The 21,132-nt window shown below is 44.4% G+C and overlaps 1 protein-coding gene across 1 annotated transcript in view; it reads right to left on the minus strand.

Annotated features, from left to right (window-relative positions):
• The window catches only part of TRIM23 (tripartite motif containing 23), a 742,058-nt gene that overhangs the window by 209,082 nt on the left and 511,844 nt on the right, over window positions 1-21,132 (minus strand). Inside the window, exons 8-9 of the mRNA XM_069627357.1 lie at window positions 4,096-4,225; window positions 3,887-3,997 (exon numbers count right to left, since the gene is read on the minus strand). Of these exons, the coding sequence (XP_069483458.1) occupies window positions 3,887-3,997; window positions 4,096-4,225 (241 nt within the window). The remainder of the gene's footprint in view (window positions 1-3,886; window positions 3,998-4,095; window positions 4,226-21,132) is intronic.

Below are 21,132 nucleotides of genomic sequence, written 5' to 3' on the forward strand. Positions count from 1 at the left end.
ATTCTAATGCAAGATAGTCTGAGGCCCCATTGCATGGAAATGTATTCAATGGGCATGAAATGGCACAATATTCAGGGGTGTATTGTTCCATGACAATTTTCTGAGGGGCATTCTTCCACTGCACAGTAATATTGTGGGGCATTATTTCCACTGAAAGCTTCAAATTTCTGATTGCAGTATTTTTCCTGGTAAAATATTCCTTATGCTTTTTATTTACCATATAACAGTGTTATTAGTAGTAGCTAGTAATTCTTTAGGCACAATAGGTATGATTGGAATTGGGGGCAACCAGACGTGGTCTCCCTCTCACTGTGCTTAGAGAGGCATCAGCTTCACCTCACTGATGATCCCCAACAAGGGTGAAACACGTGTATGGGGTTGCTGGTGGTACTCTCGTTCAGATTGGAATTGCCATTGTATTTCGGTGCTGGACTGCCCCTGGGCAGGACAAAGACTGATATGCAAATGGATATTTCCCATCTGTGAAAGGCACAGTGAGTAAAAGCAGTGGCTGCGAACTCTCAAGTGGTTAATAACCACTGAACAGGTTATCATGTCTGTTCTTGCGAGAGAGGGGCGCCCGCTACCTTTGTAAAACTATTTGTTAAGGAACCTGGGATTGGTAACCCTAGGTCTCCTGGGGGCAACCAGACGTGGTCTCCCTCTCACTGTGCTTAGAGAGGCATCAGCTTCACCTCACTGATGATCCCCAACAAGGGTGAAACACGTGTATGGGGTTGCTGGTGGTACTCTCGTTCAGATTGGAATTGCCATTGTATTTCGGTGCTGGACTGCCCCTGGGCAGGACAAAGACTGATATGCAAATGGATATTTCCCATCTGTGAAAGGCGCAGTGGCTGCGAACTCTCAAGTGGTTAATAACCACTGAACAGGTTATCATGTCTGTTCTTGCGAGAGAGGGGCGCCCGCTACCTTTGTAAAACTAAATGATTGGAATTACTTCTACTGTGGCTCAGTGTTCGTGGTGGCCAGACTTATGGCTATTACACAGGCTCTAAATGTCAGGTATACGGCTCGGGTGTTAGTCCGTTTTCTCTAATAGTGAGCTGTACGTGAAACAGTGTTCATGTCGGTAAAGGGAGGAGAGCGAGTTCCTAGGTATCCTACCTGGAAGGATAGGGTAAAGGTTTTACAAGGAAGGGGATACCGCATATAACCCTCCGGCCGCTTCCAATCCCTGATGACCCCCCATCCAGGTGGTCCTCCCACACTGGTCCACGCCCATGAACTGGATACAAAAGCGATGGCCATGTCCTGGCCACCTGGATGACAGATCCCCGGTGACTGGCGGGTGAGACACCTTCAAGTTTCTCACAGATGGCTGCTGCCAGGGCTCTTACTGGGTTTGAGAGACTCATTCCCTCCAGCTCCCACCAGGGGCTTGGTGTCTTACCTCTACTCCTGCCTAAGGGGAAGGGGGGTGGGGGGGGGGGGGGCGACGACGATGGGTGTTCTCTCCCAACTTCAGCAAGTGCATGGCATAATGACCTGGGCAGTGAGGTTTCCCCGTACGTTTGGAAAGGGGCCTGGAAGGGTCTTAGGAGGGCTCTCAACCTTTGTTACTAACCTCTCTCTCCTTCCCCCCTCTCAATCTGGTCTGCGTCCTAAACACTCCTCTGAGACCGCCCTCACTTATGTCCTTAACTCCATCCTTACCGCTTGCTACTCTAAGTAATCCTTAATCCTCATCCTCCTTGACCTCTCTGCTGCCTTTGATACTGTCGATCACCCCTTACTTCTCAATACTCTTGCCTCCTTTGGTTTCAAAGGCTCTGTCCTCAACTGGCTCTCCTCTTACCTCTCCCACCGCTCTTTTGCTGTCTCTTGGGGTGGCCGAACCTCCCCTACATTCCCTCTGGACTATGGAGTTCCCCAAGGCTCTGTCCTCGGACCTTTCTTATTCTCTCTTTACACACCTCACTCCTCGCCCCCATTATCTCTTCCTTCGGGATGTCTCATTTCTATGCTGATGACACCCAGATGTTCCTCTCCTTTTCTTTCTTCACCCCTGACTTACATCTAAACCTCTCTTCCTGTCTTACCGCCATTAAAAACTGGATGTCATCTCACTATCTCTCTCTTAACACTGACAAGACTGAAGTCTTATTCTTTCCTTCTAAGACACTTCCTCCTCCATCTCCACCTCCTATTCATTTTCCCCCTTCTAATCTTTCTATTTGCACCCATGCTCGTAATCTAGGCATTTACTTTGACTCTTCGCTCTCCTTTACCCATCATATCTCCCTTACTTCTTGCGCATGTCACTACCATCTCTTCAATATCTGTAAAGTCTGCTCTTCTCTCACCATCCATGCTACCAAACTTTTAATCTTCTCCCTCATCTTTTATCGCCTTTTCTGTTGTCCTTCTCTCTTCTTCGGTCTCCACACGTCCCATCTCGCCCCCCTCAAATCCCTCTTCCACTCTGTCATCCGTACCCTCTGTCTTCTTTCTACGCATGACTCCACATCTCCAACTCACTCTCTTACCTATGGTGGCTTCCCTTCCACTCCCAACTTAAATTTCACTACCTTTGTCTTGTCTTTAAATTTCTTCATGACCTTGCCCCTCCATACCTCTCCTCTCTTCTCTCATTCTACACCCCCTCTCGCTCTCTTTGTTCAGCAGATCTCTTTTTACTATCTGTCCCCCCACCCCTTTGTGCCTCTTCTCGTGTCCGCTCCTTTCAGCTCCTTGCCCCCCTACACGGGAACTCCCTACCTCTTTCTATCCGCTCCATCCCCACCTATTCCTCCTTCCGCTCCTCCTTGAAAATCACTCCTTCACTCCCCACCCTGACACCTTTTCCCCCTTTCACCTTTCTCTCTCCCCCTCTAATACCCCTGACATAGTTCTCTTTATCTTCCCCCGTCTCTCCCAAGTTCTCTTCTCTTCCTACTACTCACTTTACTCCCTACTCTTTCTCCCTCTCCGTTCCTTCCCCACCCCCTCCTCTCCTTCATCCTCATATGCAAATTGTTCTACATACTGTATTTTCTGGTTTGATTCATGTATATTATTATTACTTCTACTGTTCATGTTCGATGTATTATTGTTGTTAAACTGTAAAGCGCCTTGGATTAAGGCGCTATATAAAAATAATAAATACAAATACTTAATGGCGGTGCCCCAAGATCACTCGATACTAGTCTGCTGTACTAATTCAATTCATCCTATTATTGAATCCTCTTTTCCGCTAGACCCAAGAGTCTGCGTGCTAGGGGATCTCTGGGGGGACTCGGCGGCGGGGCGTCCTCCCAACATTGTGTTAGTACATACCATGCTCCTTGCGGCAAAGGTAGTTCTAGCTTCCTTCTGGAGGTCGGTGAAGTTACCTAGGACTGGTGGGCTTGCCTGTGGTCTATGCTAGCGGCAGATAAGGTTGTATTTTGTGCTGAGAATGAGGCCCAGGCATTTTTCCAGAGGTGGGGAACATTCTTGAACTATGCACTCATAACAAAGACTTTACCTGCCCACCCCAGTGGCAAGCGATGGGCCTGCTTGAATGCCCCTAGTGTTGGGACGTGTAGCAGGGGACTAGTACTCTTGCTCATTGCACCATTGTTGTTGTAACTCTGGGGTGGGGAGGTTTTTTTTTTTCTATTTTGTTTGATTTATCTTAGTAGTTGTATCCGCTGCTCTTACCGAAACTTTCCGGTGGATGGGAGCTCCACTGTAGCCGCAACATATGCAACTTCTTGCTTGAGTTCTCATTGTTATATGTTAAAATATCAATAAAAAATATTTTCAAACTAAAAAAACCTACAGAAAATTCCAAAACATTTAAATACATTTTCCAATCAGTGTACAAACTTCAGAATAAAAACATGCTAAATATTTTATTTAATGACCATATGAACCCTACCTTGTGTATTGAGGTAATAATGCTTCCACAAAGGTCGCAATTTATGTTTACCACCTACATCCCATATGGTAAACTTTAGGTTTTTATACTCAACAGTTTCAACATTAAAACCTAAAACAGAGGGGAAAAATAGCATTGTTATTCCTACACATAATTGCAGATAACCAATTAATCAGGGTTTCTTGTATTGAAATTGATACGTCACTCACCAATCGTCGGAATGGGTTGCATGAACTCATCTTGCTTTAATTTAAACAAAATTGTTGTTTTTCCAGCTCCATCTAATCCCAGAGTTACAACCCGAATTTCCATCTTTGGCCCAATATGCACTCTGTTGTCCTGTAGAGATACAAATGGAAACAAGATGAAACACACAATTTAAGCAGAGCTTCTGATAGTATCAACTAATATTTTCGTTACATTGGTGACTAATGATTAATTTCAGAATAATCTGCTAGCTATCTCTAAATGCCTAACACAGCAAGTTAATATGAATTATTAAACTATAGAGCAGAAAATAAGAATCCACACGTTCACATTCACTTTACTGAAATTGGTGTTGTCAATATGAGGTTCGAGGAGGACTTCCATACACACAGATGTTAAGCATCTTCTAGAACCAAATAAAGTCTTCTGTAATAGAAAAGTTGAAATTAATGTGTATGAAGAAGCAGGTTTTTCTGAGAACGGTCAGTCTATCTGCAGGGGAGGCGGTGTGGTTTGTACTGTACTTTGAGGACAAATGATATGATATGGCATTTATAACGCGCCTATACACAAGTGTTTCAAGTCGCAACGAGGCAAGGGAGGGGGAACAGGGGAAGACAGACAACTATCTTACTAGGCCAGATGACATTGAGACCGTGCAAGTGCAGGGGAAGGGGACAAGTGAAGAGGGGCGGGGTGAGGGGACACTGCATTACATGGGATCGACCGTACAGATAAATAGAATAAATAAAGCAATAAGTAAAGATGCAGACATCAGGTGTCAAGTGCTGGTAGGGGACTGTACAGAAAACAGTCCTCAAGCGCAGGGGTTGCCAGGGAAGTAGTGCAGGTATGCAACTGGTGGGGGGGGGGACCTGCGCCCGAGATCAGAGGGTAGCCAGGTGACCAGTGCAAGCGGTCACCTGGTAGGTTATTTTAGGCTATCCAAGAAGGTCCCTCTCACATAGTGCACTTTGCAGTAGAATTTAAAACAGAACTAACTATAAATAAATAGGTTAAGACAGTACCACATATGTTTGGTCCTTTGTATGCCAGCCTCGTACCACCCACCCACTATTGATTTATTTAAATTTGTATAGTGGGCAACAGCCCAGGGGCACTGAGGCAATGTAAAAGAGCTCAGTTACAGGGGCGTCATGGACACCTTTGAGTTAAGTACATTTGGTCGCATGCTTTCATTTCGTTACATTAAACAATATTGCATTTTTAGACATTATAGTAGTTCATGAAACAAGAGGTAACATGTTTTGAGGATTCAGACAGAGTAATGTCTTGACTGTTTTGCGGAAGGCGGGGTGTGACTGCCAATTAGAATTGCATGCCTGCTGCTGATAATGGGGGGGAGGGAGTGTTGGTAATGTGTGACAGCCCAAAGAACATGCAAGTGACAACTTGTTGGGGTAATTTAAAACAGAAAAGCATTGTAAAGAGTAGATGGCAGAGGTATCATCCCGGTTTCAAGCAAACATTACAAATGACTTCCTTCCCAAATGTGTCATAACTTCTGAATGTGGATGGAGTGTATATCCACTAATGCTTACAAGGCACATGAGGCACAATTCACAGAATGTTGTACAGCGGGCAAATATTGGCAAGCCCAGAGCACATGCAATTTTGTGAATTTGAAAGGTACACAATATCCTCCAATAGTCTCCAGCTAATTTTCTCCAGAGCAGGTTGCAGCTCCTCATCCTTTTTCCATTGCATTGTCCATTTTCTATTGATAGAGAGAACTAGTAAACTTGATCAGACTGGGATTCCCAACATTCACTAAACTACTCCTATACTCGTTTAGACGTAGACCTACATTATCAGTTGTTCATGACTTCAAACTTGCATCTATTGAAGGGCACACATATAGTGGTAGCGACAGAAATGCATCTTCACTTTTGAGCACTGAACTACCACAAAACCAGAAAGGGAAACAAAATGTATACCCAACCAAATGCGGATTATTAAAGATGGTGCCAAGTTTGGAGCAGTGAGCGGCAAACACGGAGGAAACACATTACGTTTACAGAATGCTTTATTACAGAGAACAGCCAGAAAGGAATTACCTAATGCAATTCAGTTAATTCACTGTATTATTCAATACTATATCCGATTAATCCAGCCACGATTTTGAGATCTAGAGAAGAACATGTTTCACAACTGCCTTAAATATGATCACAATAGTACCCACAACAAAAGCCTGTCATCCCCCCTCCACCCCCACCTACAACATCCTTTCTCTCTCCTGGTCTTCTTATGTTCCAAACAACATTATATCCTCTTTTTCACCTTTGAACTTTGTAAAGCGCTTCAGGACCCCCTGCATTGGGTCAGGGCTGTATATAGGTTTATATAAATAAAAACATCCTGCCAGTGCTAGGCAGTTACTTGATCAGGCTGTTCCCCTACCAAGGAGCCACAGAGATGCATCTGGCTATATTCAGTCAGAAAGGGAGGTCATAAAAAACCTCTGAGCAATTAGCTCATCCTGAAGAATCAAACAAGGTCTTGAGCAAAAGTAACTCAACGGGTTTGAATGGGCTGATCAAAAGAGTAGGGGTCCAATTAAAAAATGCTCAATCGAATGGAACGTAACATTGACAACGTAATACCTCTATTCGATGAGCTTCCTCTCAGCCTCTTATCATGGTACGTAGCAATTCTCTTCCAAATACTTGTGAGACTCAATAAAAAAGAAAAGCGATTCACATGTGGGAAGTTGCCTGACCTCCCTCTGTTAACCTGCAAGGGTAGTGGGCTAGTGATGGGGTTGGTTGAGCAGCTACCTGATCTGCCTCACTGTGATTGGACAAGGCGGATTCCAGTTGCCCTGCTACTGCCCCAAGAATGTGGTATTACCTTTTTTATGTATATTTATTGGCATTTTTGAATATAAGAACATTAAACATAACCATTTTCCCATACCTAACCCCCCCACCCCAGAATCTCCCCCTACACCAGTTATCTACTTGGGTTGCGATTGCACCTGCCAAGGTCCGGTGTGTGGCAAGTTCATTCAATTCCCAATATGAGTAGTCTTTTTGGGCAGTAGAATTCTTTAAAGTCCTCATGAAAAAAGGTCAGGACCATTTCCCATTCAGTCGAGGACTTGGAGTGGTCCCCCTTGAAGCAAATAAGTAATTCATTCAAGCGCTACAAAGTTCCAGACCTTTGCGATCCAGTCCTGTTCACTCAGGGGTTCTTTTGATATCCATTTTTGTGCAAAGACCAGCAGCGCTGATATGTTCAGTATTGTGTATGCTTTGCGCCTTGGTTGCCGCCTTAAGCCACATTCTGGGCCGTGCAGTCCCAACAAACATTCCCCAATATTTCTTTTAATCTGATTACCAAAATTCTTGTTCATATTGTCATTAACTGTTCCCCCAGAACATTGCTAACACCGGACAGCTCCACCAGATAGGGGCCAAGTAGCTTAAACCCTACATTCTTTCCAGCAACATTGAGGTGAGAATGCGCTGATTGTGTGTAGACGCAAGGAGGTGTAGTGCCACTGGGCCATGACCTTCAGCCATATTTCCCTTGTCTGTACGTTTAGGGATATCTCTCAAAATCCTCTCTCCGTCTTCATGCAAGAGGATCCCTCCTATTGCAACTTACCATCTTTTCTTGTATGCCCCTTTTATCTTGGGGGCACTGTACTACACAGTTGTAAATGGCTGAGAAGAGATTCCCATCTCCTGAATTAGAGACAAGGAATTTCTCGAATAGTGTTAAGGTTTTAGTGGCCGCTTGTTTGTTGAAAGGTTCCGCTACCCAATATCTTAGCTGAAGATTTATTTATTATTCGCATTTATTTCAGTGCACAAAGCCCTCAGGCATCTAGGCGCCAGTTACAGAAAGTACTTATGAAAGGTAGTTATAGGTAAATTGCATAAGCAGCACAAGGTTGCACAGGTCATACTAGGTAGATTACATAATCAGAGCGATTCGAGATTCAAGAATACAAGTGAATGGCACACCTAGATTCGAGATTCAGAAATGCATGGTAATGGCACACCTAGATTGAAGATTCAGAAATATAAGGGAAAGGCACACCTAGATTCGAGATTCAAGAATACATGTGGAAAGCACAACAAGATTCGAGATTCAGAAATACATGGGAAAGGCACACCTAGATTTGAGTTCACAGTGTATGTAAGGCACACCAAGAGTCACATGAGCAAGTGAAGAAAACAAAGAGGAAGAATAGTGCAGTACAGTCATGAGTGAGGCCAGTAGTCACAAGTGGAGGGAGAATAAGATTAATAATAATGCCTGTGAGTCATAAACATGGGCAGTTGGTGTGGGCATAGATTACATTCGAGCATGCAACAGTGAGAGATGCACAGGCTTGAAAGAAAATTCCAGAGCGCAGTGGAGGTGGAAACCCAGTGGGGTGAAGCAGCAGGCCAGGTGCAGGGAACAATAGGGCTGAAGCGAGCCGACTTCGCAACGGTACATGAGAACATCGGGAAGCCCAAAAAGAGGTGGTGAAGGCTTCATGGACAATAGGGAAATGGCAGGCAAAGAGTTACAGTGAGGGAGGTAAAGGCCACGGGAGGTCTCGGGAGGATAGCTCAGGGGCAGCGTGCTCGCCTTGGAAGTAAGACGACATGGAGCAACGCAGGTTCAATCCCCGGATCCGCGCTTAGAAACCTCTGGGTATTAAGCGTGTTATAAATAATCTATCTCGGTTTATTTAATTAATATGAATTCTCCGGTTGGTATTTTTTGCCAAAACGTGATTCTAAAATGGCGTTTGTGTTCTCTTCTGTGACTCCAACCCAAGTCGAGCCCTTTGTTCCACTTTTTGGCGGGCTTCTCCACAGAAGCCCTCCAAAGTGGTGCCACTCTGTCTGGGGTACTTAGGAGGGGTGGAGGGGAATTTAGGCACCCTGGACTGAGTTGCCTAGGCAACTCAAGTCGCACTCCGTCCTGAATGGCCCAAGTGGTGAGCCGGCCGGCTCACCACTTAGCATGTTTGAGTGACAGCTAGGCTGAGTGAATGAGGGTTTTCTGCATAAAAGCAGGGCTTTGGGGACTGGAACTTCAGAAGTCGCCACAGGACCTAAGAATCCGACGAGGGAGAAGCTGAGCCGACCTGTCACGACACCACCACCGGTGGAGCCCTGCTGGACCGTCTCACCACTTTTCCCAACGACAGAGGAGATCTCCCGCCGGAGAGTCTTCTTCCTTTGACTGGTGGGGATAACCAGTTTCACCGTCTTTTCGCCTTCCCGACGTACCTCGTGGCCGCCTTGCCTGTGCCAAGCACCCCGGCAACCGGGATACCACGTTTTACCACGACTGCAAACAAAGGTACCACCTTTAACCGGAAAACTCTGCGGCTGGTTTCTTCCCTGGTAGTGCAACGACCTTCATCTTTCCTCCAAGTCGAGATCTTCTCTTCCCCTGGACGACGACGCGACTTGCACCCACTGCCAGGAAAAACTGCCACCGCTGGAGGATCCTTCCCACTTAAGATACCGTGTCCCGCCCGGCTTCCCTTGCTACCGACTGTACGGGGTAGATTTAGCCCTCGGCTTTCGAACCTGGGTTAGCCTGGGACACCCTGGCTAAACTTTCCTAAAGCCTCTCTAAACTCTTTTTGAACCCTCTGCAAGACTTTCAAAGCCTAGTGTAACTGTGTGATCTTGGGCGCATTTGTGCTCTGCTCTCTCTAAGAGTGGGCCCAGCCTTTGGACTTTGGCTCACCAGTGACTTTTGCTCTTCTGCCTTGCTAACAGTGTTCCTGAATCTTAGAGTGGTGTACCTTTCCATATTCTGTCTTTTTCCCTTCCTTTCTCACAAACTTATTGGAGTGCCATCTAGTTAAGAGCTCACCTCTGTATGAAAATAAGTGGTGTTTTACTGTGACTTATCTGATAAGGAAAAAGGGGTGTATATATTACAATAGTAACTGTGTTTAGAATATTTTACAATAAGAGTGCTGGAGTGTTTCAAACAGTGTGTTTTTAAATAAATAATTATATACTTTGATACCAAAGCCCTGGTCAGTGTTTGCTTGTATTGGTGTGTCTGAGTGCCTATTGTGTATACTTTGCATACTGCCTAACTCTTCTTGAGAGAAGTCTGACTGCTCAGCCACAGCTACCAGGTAAACCTGGGTGGTACAGACTGCTACCAAGTGGGTTTACTGCCAACACCTGTAGTCTTAAATCTTTTGCAGTGTTCCCTAAGGGAACTGCACAGGTTTCTGCTTAACAGTAGGGTCTCATGTGTTTTTACTATGTGTGTTACACAGCACCCTCCGTGCATTGACACTGGGGTGTCATAGTGACACCCCACCATAGACTCCATACCCTGGGACTGACTACTGTCTCCCAGGGCATGTAAAGTCACCATTGGCTTTACTAGTATCAAATTCTGAACAGAAACCAGTACAAACCATCATATTGTGGACGTACTGGTTGGGGCAATTCGATTGCCCCGGGGTCTGTTAGTCGAGGGGGAACTTCTCCGTCCCCCCTGATCGAGTTTTGGCTGGTGGCAGTGGATACTACTTTTTATATTCGACCGCGAATATATCCCTATGGGATTTTCCCATTGTTCGAGGCGACCAACTTTATTTAATTCTCATAGCCTCGAACATACCGCCGGTTTATTTATTTAATATTAATTCGCCGGTTGGTATTTTTTGCCAGGACTCGATTCTAAAATGGCATTTGTATTCTCTTCTGTGACTCCAACCCAAGTCGAGCCCTTTGTTCCACTTTTGGCGGGCTTCTCCACAGAAGCCTCCAAAAGTGGTGCCACTCTGTCTGGGTACCACAGGGGGTGTGGGAGGGGGTTTAGGCACCCTGGACTGAGTTACGTTGGTAACTCAAGTCGCACTCTTGTGTGATTGGCCCAAGTGGTGAGCCGGCCGGCTCACCACTTAGCATGTTTGATTGACAGCTAGGCTGAGTGAATGGGGGTGTGCTGCATAAAAGCAGGGCTTTGGGGACTGGAACTTCAGAAGTCGCCACAGGACCGGAGAATCCGACGAGGGAGAAGCTGAGCCGACCTGCTACGACGACACCACCGGTGGAGCCCTGCGGAACCGACTCACCACTTCCCGACGACAGAGAAGATCTCCCTGCTGGAGAGTCTTCTTCCCCTGACTGGTGGGCACAACCAGTTTACCTTCTTCTTGCTCGCATCCCAGGACGTCTTATGGTTGAATTGCCCGTGCCAAGCACCCCAGCAACCGGATAGCCACTTACCCCTGGACCGTGAATAAAAGGACTGCTCCTTTTAACTGAGAACCCCGCGGCTGGTTTTTTCCTTGGCAGTGCAACGGACTCCTGTCTTCCTCCCCGACGAGATCCTCTCTTCCCCCGGACGAAGCACCGACTTGCATCCGCTGCCAGGAACAACTGCCCCCACTGGAGTATTCTTACCACTTTAAGGTACTGTGTCCGCCAGGCCTCCCTTTCTAAAGATTGCTACAAGGTAATAATAATCCCTTAACCTTCTGGACTGGGCTGGCCGCCTTGACCATCTAACTGGTCCCTTTCTTTTGGTCCAACTCTTTCTGAACCTTTTCGAGACATTCGTGCACTTTTCAACCGTGTGACCTTGGACACATTTCGTTCTGATCCTCTCAAGTGGATCCGGCTTTCTGAACTCTAACTTCACGCTTTGACTCTGCCTTCCTCTCTTGCTGTGTTCTGAAAGTGTTGGGATCTGTTTCAATTTATACTCTGCCTTTCTCTCCCTTTTAAAACAAATTATTGGAGTGCCATCTGCGTTAAGTGCTCACCGCTGTCTGAAAATAAGTGGGGCTTTACTTAAGACTTGTCTAATATTCTTTTAAGGGAGTGTATATCTTTTAGTGACCGTGTTCTTGAACTGCTTAATATTAGTGCCTGTGTGTTTTATTAGATGTGGTTTTAAATAAATAATGATATCTCTTTTACACCAAGCTCTGGTCAGTGTTTGCTTGTTCTACTATGTTCTTTTGACCTATTGTGAATACTCTGTATACTGCCTAACTCTTCTTGAGGGAAGTCTGACTGCTCAGCCACAGCTACCAAGTGAATCTGTGTGGTACAGACTGCTACCAAGTGGGTTTACTGCCAAACACCTGTAGTCTTAAATCTTTTGCAGTGGTCCCAGAGGGAACTGCACAGGTTTCTGCCTTACACACAGGACTGTTGATCTTAAAGATTGGAGCCTGAGTTCCTGCCTTATTGTCGATATTGCCAAACAGTTGGGGAGTTTTAATATCTTCCGCCAAAAGAAGGCTTCGACTACATCCCAGGTTTCATGAGCAGGGATTCCGCTCCATAGGTCAGGACCGCCACTACTTTTTGTTTGTAAAATGTCAGTATTGGCATCATTGAGTATTTCCCTTATCTTTGATGGAGCACTCTGCCTTGGTTTGTTAACTTTAACAGTTTTTCTCTGATTAAAATGTATTGACCATGCTCATTTACATTTTTATTTATTCTTATTCCCAGGTAGATCATAGTATCAACTATTTCCAGTTTTTGGTTGTCAACTGACCATACGAAGTTCTTTCTTTTCAGTTTTTGCCCCATAGCTGATTTCATTATTAGGATAACAGATTTCTTTATGTTTGCCTTCATTTGATTTCTGACCAGATAATGTTTGAATTATGTGATGCGTCGCTGGAGGCCTATAGCTGTTTGATCAATGAAAAACACGTCGTCCGCATAGAGTATCCAGGACAGCTTCTCATCATTAATTATCGGTGGAAATGCTCTGATCTTGCTCTGGGACTCGATCATATCTGCCAAGTATAAGATGAATAGAAAGGGTGCCAGGGCACAGCCTTGCTTAATTCCTTTATATGTATGGATATTTTCCGTAGTGGTTCCTCCTTTTGTAGTTATGATTTGAATTGATGTTCCTGTGTACAGTTCCTGAATTGCTTCCATGAGGTCACTCGGGCAATTCCGGTTCTTCAGTTTTGCCCAAAGAAGGTCTCGACTGACTCCGTCGAAGGCTTGCTCCAGATCTATAAAGCCCATGTATACATTTGTTTTTGTTTCGAGGGCCCGGAGATTTAATATATTCAGGATGAATAAATTCAGGGTGGTTCCAACACCACTTACAAAGGCTGTTTGGCGTTTGTCCAATTAACCTTCCTTTATCGCCCATTTCTTAAGATCCCTTAGAAGAATTGAGGCAAAGATTTTTCCTATAGAGTCCAGGAGGGCAATAGGCCTATAATTCTTCGGGTCTTCCCGGTCTCCTTTTTTGAAAATTGGTACTACCAACGCCTCCTTCCATGATGACGGGATGGTTCGAGTTTTCTTTATTTGATTGAATAGCTGTAAAATAAAACTCGCCCAAGCATCCCCATTTTTTTTGAGCATATGGTTTGATATAGGATTTTTTTTTTTGTTTACTTGGGGATGGATTTATTTCTACTACTGGGCTCCGCTTGAAGAGGCTAGTGTAGTGCTTAACCCATATCTCTTGAGACCTGGGAAGTGGTTAGAGCTGGTTGGAAATCTTCGCCTCTGTTAATGATCTCCCATAAACTGCGTGCATTTGCTGTTTGTATTGCTGCTAACAGCTTCTCCGCGTCACATTGTGCTCGCCAGGCTTTCGATGAAATCAGCCAGTTTTTATAGGATTGTTTGCGTTTCTGCATTAATTCCTCTTTGTTAGACAGCAAACTTTGTTTTAAGCCTCTTAATGTGGCGCAATGTTTCTTTCTCTTAGCCACCAATTCCGTGTTATACGCGTGTTTCCTTGATATCGAAGGATTTTTGGTTCCATTACAATGGACTTCATACTGTTTAAAAAGCCATTTGTATTCTACCTCATCGATGTTGTTTTTCAATGGTCTGAACTCGTCTCTAATTTTTTTTCCTCGCTCTGAGTATCCTTCTGTCTTCGCTTTAGGTGTTCTCGATCACTTTGGGCAGAGTATTTTGTTTGTTTGGTTCTCATAGCAGATTTAGGTGATGCAATCTCTTTCCCCGTGGTGCCATAGACAAGCCTTTTTCTCTGTTCCTTTCCCCAGGCCTGGTTTTTATATATTCTCTTTCTGGGGTTTTATAATGGTGTCTCTTAGGTTCTCCATTAGGTACTTTCAATCTAGATTTCTGACTTTCATTTGTTGATTGATCACTGATCACCTTTCTTCTACATCTTTCCACTAACTCAATTTCCGATAGTCTGAAGCCGGCATCAGCCAGCCTTTCCTTAGCTTTCATCATTGTTTCTTTTATCCTTTGTGATCTTAGGTGGAGTATTATCACATCTGGCCTCTTTTCTCCGGGAATTCGACTATCAAGATGTCGTCTGTTGAGATCTTTCTGAGTATTGTCAATTGGTTAAAAATGGTCACCACGTGTTTTCTATTTAGAATTATTCTTTTTGATTCTTTTGACACTCTTTCCAATTTGAGGTTATACATTTGGTGGGTAGCCTTTTTTCTCCCGGCAGTATCGGGTTTCCGTTCCTCACTCCGGCCGTTTTTTTGTGTATTTGTTTGCAGCTTCAGTTTATCTCTAGGATCCATTCCTCTGGTCGTTCTTGATGAGTGCGGCCTCAGCCCTCTCTGCTCTTCTAGACTTTTCCAGAAATCCGTTCTTGATTGTACGATTTCTTCTATCTTGTCCTCGCTCCGAGCGCGTTTAACTTTATCAGTCTTCCTTTCCTCTGTTTTTTTGCTGATTCTCTCCGATCTTTTGTGTTTTTCCTTGCCTTTTGTGTTTTTTTCCAGTTCGTAATGGTGTAGCTGGTTGTCGATATTCTGCCAATCTGACAGACTTATGTTTAACCAACGTTCGTCCTCCTGATTCGCTTAAGTGCCCATCTGACTCTGACTCACTCTCTATTTCAATGGTTGCCAGGTTTTTTAGGGTTTCATTTTCGTTTGCAAGATTACCTATTTTCATCTCCAGTCTTGGTTTCTTTGCTGGGTGTCTTTGATCTTCTCCCTCTGGCATTCTGATGTTTCTTAGGAAGGCTCTTGAGCCACATTCCTTCCTCTTGGTTGCTTGATTCTTCGATTTTTTTTGCGATTTATTTTGTGGTTCTTTTGTGGCTGTCTTTAAACCTGCTAATGATGCTTTTTTTACTCTCCTTTAGGGCTTCATGAAATATTTCATAGCTTAATTTAGGGTTATCACCGTTTGACTCCTTTTCCGCCGCTTTTTGAGGATGATCAAAGGGATGAGTTTCATTTCCTTCTTGATTTAATTTTGATTTACTCAGGCCCCTGCCGAGTACCAACGGACCTCCTTTCGTCGATCTCTGTTTTGTTTCCCCTGTCAGTGCCGGTCTTCGGACCTCTGGGTCTCCCGTTTCCTCTGTTTCGACTCTACGTTCACCGGTCCTTCGGCCTTTGGAAGGAGTTTGTTGTGAGGTCTTTCTTTGCCACTTGTGTTCTTCTAGTATTGTCTCCATGAGTAATTGCTTATCGTTGGAGCCGCGACGTGCCATATCACTTAACCTGTCCTGCCATTTGTTTGACTTGTCCGCTTCCCTATCCATTCTCAGCTCTAATCTTTTCAGGAAACCATCGATTTCATTTGACTGTTCCCTTGTTTTGGAATTTACCACAAGAACCGTTTGCAGAGGTTTGTTGATGTTTTCATAGAGCTTAAGGAATGGAGCAATTGCAATATTCAGGGCCGCCATCACCACATTTTGTGTATGCACATAATCATCCATTCTCCCCTTACTGCACAACTCTTATTTCTTCCAAGGAGTTTTCGTCAATCCTCATTTCCGATTTCTCTGTTGACCCCTGAGTATTGTCCTCACTTATCCCATTAATATGTTTATTTGCCGGGGTGTAGATGTCTCTTACTTTTTTCCTCCCAGATCTTTGATTAGCCCCCTCAAAAGGGTCCTCCAAATCAAGGGTGTCTATTTTTTCTTTGATGAAAGATAGGCTTTTCCTTTTTTCCGAGGTGATTTTCCCAGTTCAGTTTGAGATGTCCTGAATAAGTTTCTCTGCCAGGCTGGAGTTGCTTCGTTGTAATTTTTCCGTGGTCTTCCCATCCTCTCTAGCCTTCCAAATTGGAGCGCCCGGTGATGCCATCGAGTTATTTCCCACCCTCACGGGGTGGTCTGGCTCTGTTGTTAGATCAATCCTTGATTTTTTTATATTCTTTGAGATCTGAATCTAGGCTATTGGGTGTCCTGACCCACGTTTGGACTATTATGCTGCAACAATTGGTGCTGTGGGCTTAGGAAATCCAAGAGGGCGGAAAAGCCCACATTTGCGCCAGAATCCTGGAGAACCGTGCAGTTATGCGCACAGCAAAATGGTCCTCTGACCTGCCACCCATCAGTGCTAAGGAATATGGTGCTGTTCAAAATCTGTTGTTATTAATGTCAAAAATGGATGCAATACTTGTGCTCACCACTACCAGAAAGCCAGCGTTTTAAAACCACCAGACACTTGTGTAAAACTGAACAAATTAACCAAACCAGGCCAAAGAAAGACTTACTAAGAGGTGGATACAATGTAAAACTATATTCTGAACTGACTTGAAGGAAGTAATTGTCTAATGTATGTATTGAAAATAGCTGGGGATGTCAGCAGCTGAAGTGAAATTGGACTTAAAGCCACTAAAATCGAAATGTTTAGACTAAATGAGTGACCTACTTTTGAGTGTCACATAGGTTGCGATTGTTTGAAAGTCATAGTTTTGAACTTAGAATCAGGGTTCTAGCTGCATGTGTAAAAATTGCAAGTTTGGTTTGAATGTAGAAAACTGGGAACCAAAGTGACATTTAGCTGAAGCCTGGCTTAAAGAGATTGAATTCTGCCTGACAACTAGCGACGACTGGAGTTGAAACTTGATCAGCAGCTGTGTTCCCAGGCCTGGTTGCATTCTGCTGCCCCTGCCAAAAGGAGATGACACCTCTCTGATTGAATTAGGGGAGTGACACCTGGGGACTGCAGGAAACTAAACAAAGCACTGTCTTGGGCTCAGGCAAATGTTATATTGGGGGAGGTCGTAAAATAGCTTCCTCTTGGGAGAAGTGGGAGGAGAAGTGCCTCTGTGAGCAAGCTGAGCTTGGGGGAAGTGGACAAACCAGAAATTCCACCATGTGCTTTGGAAAACCACACCCCTTTGGGGCCAGAGTATAATTTTAAAAAGATGGATAATTCATAGTGCGGACTTATATAAATAATATCATCATTCTTGTGATTTTTCTGTGCACATTTTAAGAGGTGTTAGAACTCTGTACCATGTTCTGAGGCAAAACCCCATGAATTATGGAGATTGCAGACACGGGGTTCACGCTAGAAAAATGAAAATTTACTGGAATATGTGTAGAAAGGCGGTGTACATTTGTGCCATTTTTGGTAAACGTCAGATATTGGTAAACCAACTAAAAACGAAAATAAGTTGTCATTTTTTAATGCAAGCTCTTAGGAAGATCAGAGTTGAACAAGAATTTACCTTAAGTCCTCTGCAATCTGTACATGTAATGTCAACCACTTGTGTATCTGGGAAATGTGTTTAGTTATGAAAATGATTTTCTAAGGTAAGAGCAAAGGGGAGTGTTCTTTCTGTATGCCATAAAGATGACTTACTCTGACTCACTACCCCCTTCTCAAATCAGGTCAAAGAGAAATCCTTGAACTATCAAATCGTGAGTGGGTTGGGCAAAGAAAGTTAGCATCCACACCCATTTTCAAAAGACATAAAAAGAGCCACTGGAAGCCAGACATGGACATTCACTTTCCACTGTCTTGCGGGACGCTTTGCCGGGAGACTCCAGACTTCAAATCCATCAATCTCCAGAGACCAGAGATCCAGAGAGACCAGAGATCCAGAGAGACGAGATCGCTGTGCAGTGCTGAGAGCTGACCCAGATAACTGTGCGCAGAACCAGTACTCAGTGGCGAGGGAACCGCAGCCAATCCTGACCCGATCCGTGACAAAGTTGCATTCCTGTCCAAAATATAGTGTGAGTACTCAGCCAGTACTCAGCCAGAACTGTGCAAAACCAATCTCTTAGTTTAAAATAATCTAATTCAAACTATTTTAACCTATTGAGCACTGCATCATAGAAATCGTGTCCCTCCTTTTGATTCAAAGCTGCAAAACTGTGATCTGTCATTCTGAGCTTTACTTTTATTTTGAGAATCTACCTTCGCAAATTCGTTCGTATCTCTTTAACCCTTTGTGATAGAAGCGAGATTTAACGTTTATTTTAAAGCTATATACCGACTTGCTACTCCTTATAGTTCCTCCGTAATTGCGCTCAACGCACGCGACTAAATTGCCGCGATTTGACATTTTGCTTCATTCCAGCCACATGTAAAAACATTTGTCTTTTGCTTCTTTTACTTTGCTGAAATTCGCTTGCAACCTGACAATCATTCATAGAGCATTGCTAAGGTGATCCTGAACTAATTTAAAGTAGCTATCACCCACCCTGAACCTCTACAGGTAATTAAAATAATTTTTAGCATATTTGTCCCTTCTTTGCATACCACCTGTGTTTAAAATCATCCCTGTTTCTCTAAGCTTGCTAGGGGGGAACTGAATTCGTATTGTACTGTGATTGTATTCCTGAAGACTCTGTGTTTCTTCCACCTCCTTACATTGCATAGAGGGGGGGTGAATTGCCAAAAGGGGAAAAGTGATTATATTATGTTTTGCTGAAATCATATCAAGTTTATTCCTGTGTTGCTTCTTTTCCACCTTGCATTTCCTTGTACCATATAAAGCATTCTCAGCTAATTTATCCTCTATACTACTCCTAAGTAATTAAACCAGTGTGCTAGTATAACATCATCCATTGTTGATCACTGTCATATGTCTAAGTGTGATATCAAATATTAATTTATTATAAAAGTGTGATATATATCTATTGTTTAATTTTCAAATAAACCTTTTCAATTTGCAAAACAAACCTACTTCTTGGCTCAGTGGGGTCAGGGGGATTCTCAGAGAGGGGCGTGATACAAGGGTTCATCATCCAGATTATAACTTGTCATAAAAATATATACATAAGGGCTTCCCTTGAGCAATCCCAGACAAGACACTGACTTAGTGGAAATGCTTGATTGGAGTCATTAACACAGCAGACCTTTCCGTGACTGCCCACAAAGACTCGTCCTGCCAGATTGATAACTCGTTTTCGCTGATCTCTCCTATACCATTTTCATAAACGTTCCCTTTCTGGCTCTGATCCATCTGCTGCTCCACGTCCTTCGGGGCCAGCAGCTGTAAGCTACCGGGATTGGGCGAACCGGACAGCTCTCGTGGCCTTGTCAGGGGTTCCTGTATAGATGTATAAGTATCAATGTTTACTATTCCCCTTTCTCCAGCATTTTTTTTTAAATTCATGCTGTTTTCCTCGTTTGCAGATGGTATTGGAGGATCAATTGTCCACGCCAGTACTGATAGTTTTTCATTCAAGTTTTCCTCAGTTTCTTAATCATATCAGCCTTATGATTATCTGTTTCCAGAGATTTAACAATCGGTCCTATTGTCCGTAGATGGGAAGTAACAGGATATTTATCCTCCCCTTCACTGATTTTTGATTGATTATTCTATATTGTCTGAGGTTCCTCTCCCATTTGGTTAACGAAAGGGAGTGCCTTACGCACTGGCTGAATAGGGTATGATATAGTTGTATGAGGGGTGACCTCCTCAGTGTTCTGTCTGATCTCCTGTTCCGGGTTCGAGGGCCTGCGCCGAGGCAGTAAGGGGGGATTTCCATAGCTTCTAAAGTCACCGTTGGCAGGTTGGACCCTCTTTCTGATGTTATGGAGTCATCGCTTATGCCAGACGACCCCTGTGGGGCCCCCGGATTCGTTATCAGTGGAGGATAGACCTCCTGCGCCTCGCCCCCTCCCCCGGGGGTATCTCTCCTCATATTTGTTGGTCTAGTCAGGGCCCCCGATGTGATGTCCTCTTTGGTAGTCGCCACACCCTCCAGTTGGCAAGATGACATTGATATGTTTAGTTGTTTCTGGGGCGGGGGGTAAGCAGCTCTGTCTCCACAGGGAGTCTGTCTTTCATGAAGGGGAGTCATCTGCTTTAAAATGGGAAAATATTTACTTTTCGTTATTCGAAGTGGTGAAGCTAACATTTGGAGGGTGAGGTGGGAGGCTAACCTCTGTCTTACCTGTAGCCGTATTTTCACCAATGGCTTCGCCCCCGACTCCGTAGGATCACTTGTCAGGCGTCCCATTTAAGTCAAGTCGTGCAGCGCCTCCAAGTTTGCAAGTGTAGTTGGATCTCTAGACACTATAAATTTCCTCCTGATATTTAGTTTCACTTGTGGGGCTGGGAGTCTCCGTCTCCGCAAAGCAGCAAACGCCAAACAGCCAGGTAGTCACTGGCTCGCCCTTAACACGGTCAGGCTTTACGCCGCAAGTGCGGCTGGGGGCTCCTTTTAGCCCGCACTTCCTCATGGAGGCGGGGCTTAGGTCCGCTTCGCTCGTCTTGGAAAAAGGAGAAAATGCTGCAGATGCCAGCAGCAAACGCCAAACATCCAGGTAGTCACTGGCTCGCCCTTAACACGCTCGGGCTTTACTGAGCGTGTTGATAGTAGAGATTACCTGAGAGGAGATCAAGAGGAAGAGGATCACAATCATGGTGCATTTCCGCATCACACTACTTTAAAGAGAATAGGAAAGCATAAGGCATCACAGCACTTAACTGACGGCTAGTAGATTCTAAGACGGTGATGACTGCTGGACACATCTGAAACTCCTCATTCTATTCCACTGAAAACCATTTAACCTATCAAATAACTAAACCGAGAGCCTCACTGAATTCCTTAATTAGGAAAATAAAGGGTCAGTTGAGATATAACCAATCACAAGGAAGAGTTTAAAATGGAACGAGGCATAACCTATCTGAACCAAGGCCAGATGTGAAGCCCAAGCCCCATGATGCTAAAGGATGCCGACAGCCGCCAAAGGGTATGAGAGAATGGGAGATGGAACATGTTCCTAACCATGCTCCCTGCAGGACAAGGGAGAATCTTGAGAAGGAGTTGCCTAAACATGGCATGGGAGAAGGCTACAGACCTGTGGGATAGGATATCCCTACCAG

Source organism: Ambystoma mexicanum, chromosome 6p (genome assembly GCF_040938575.1).
Source record: "Ambystoma mexicanum isolate Mex_15411 chromosome 6p, UKY_AmexF1_1, whole genome shotgun sequence".
Lineage (NCBI taxonomy): Eukaryota > Metazoa > Chordata > Amphibia > Caudata > Ambystomatidae > Ambystoma > Ambystoma mexicanum.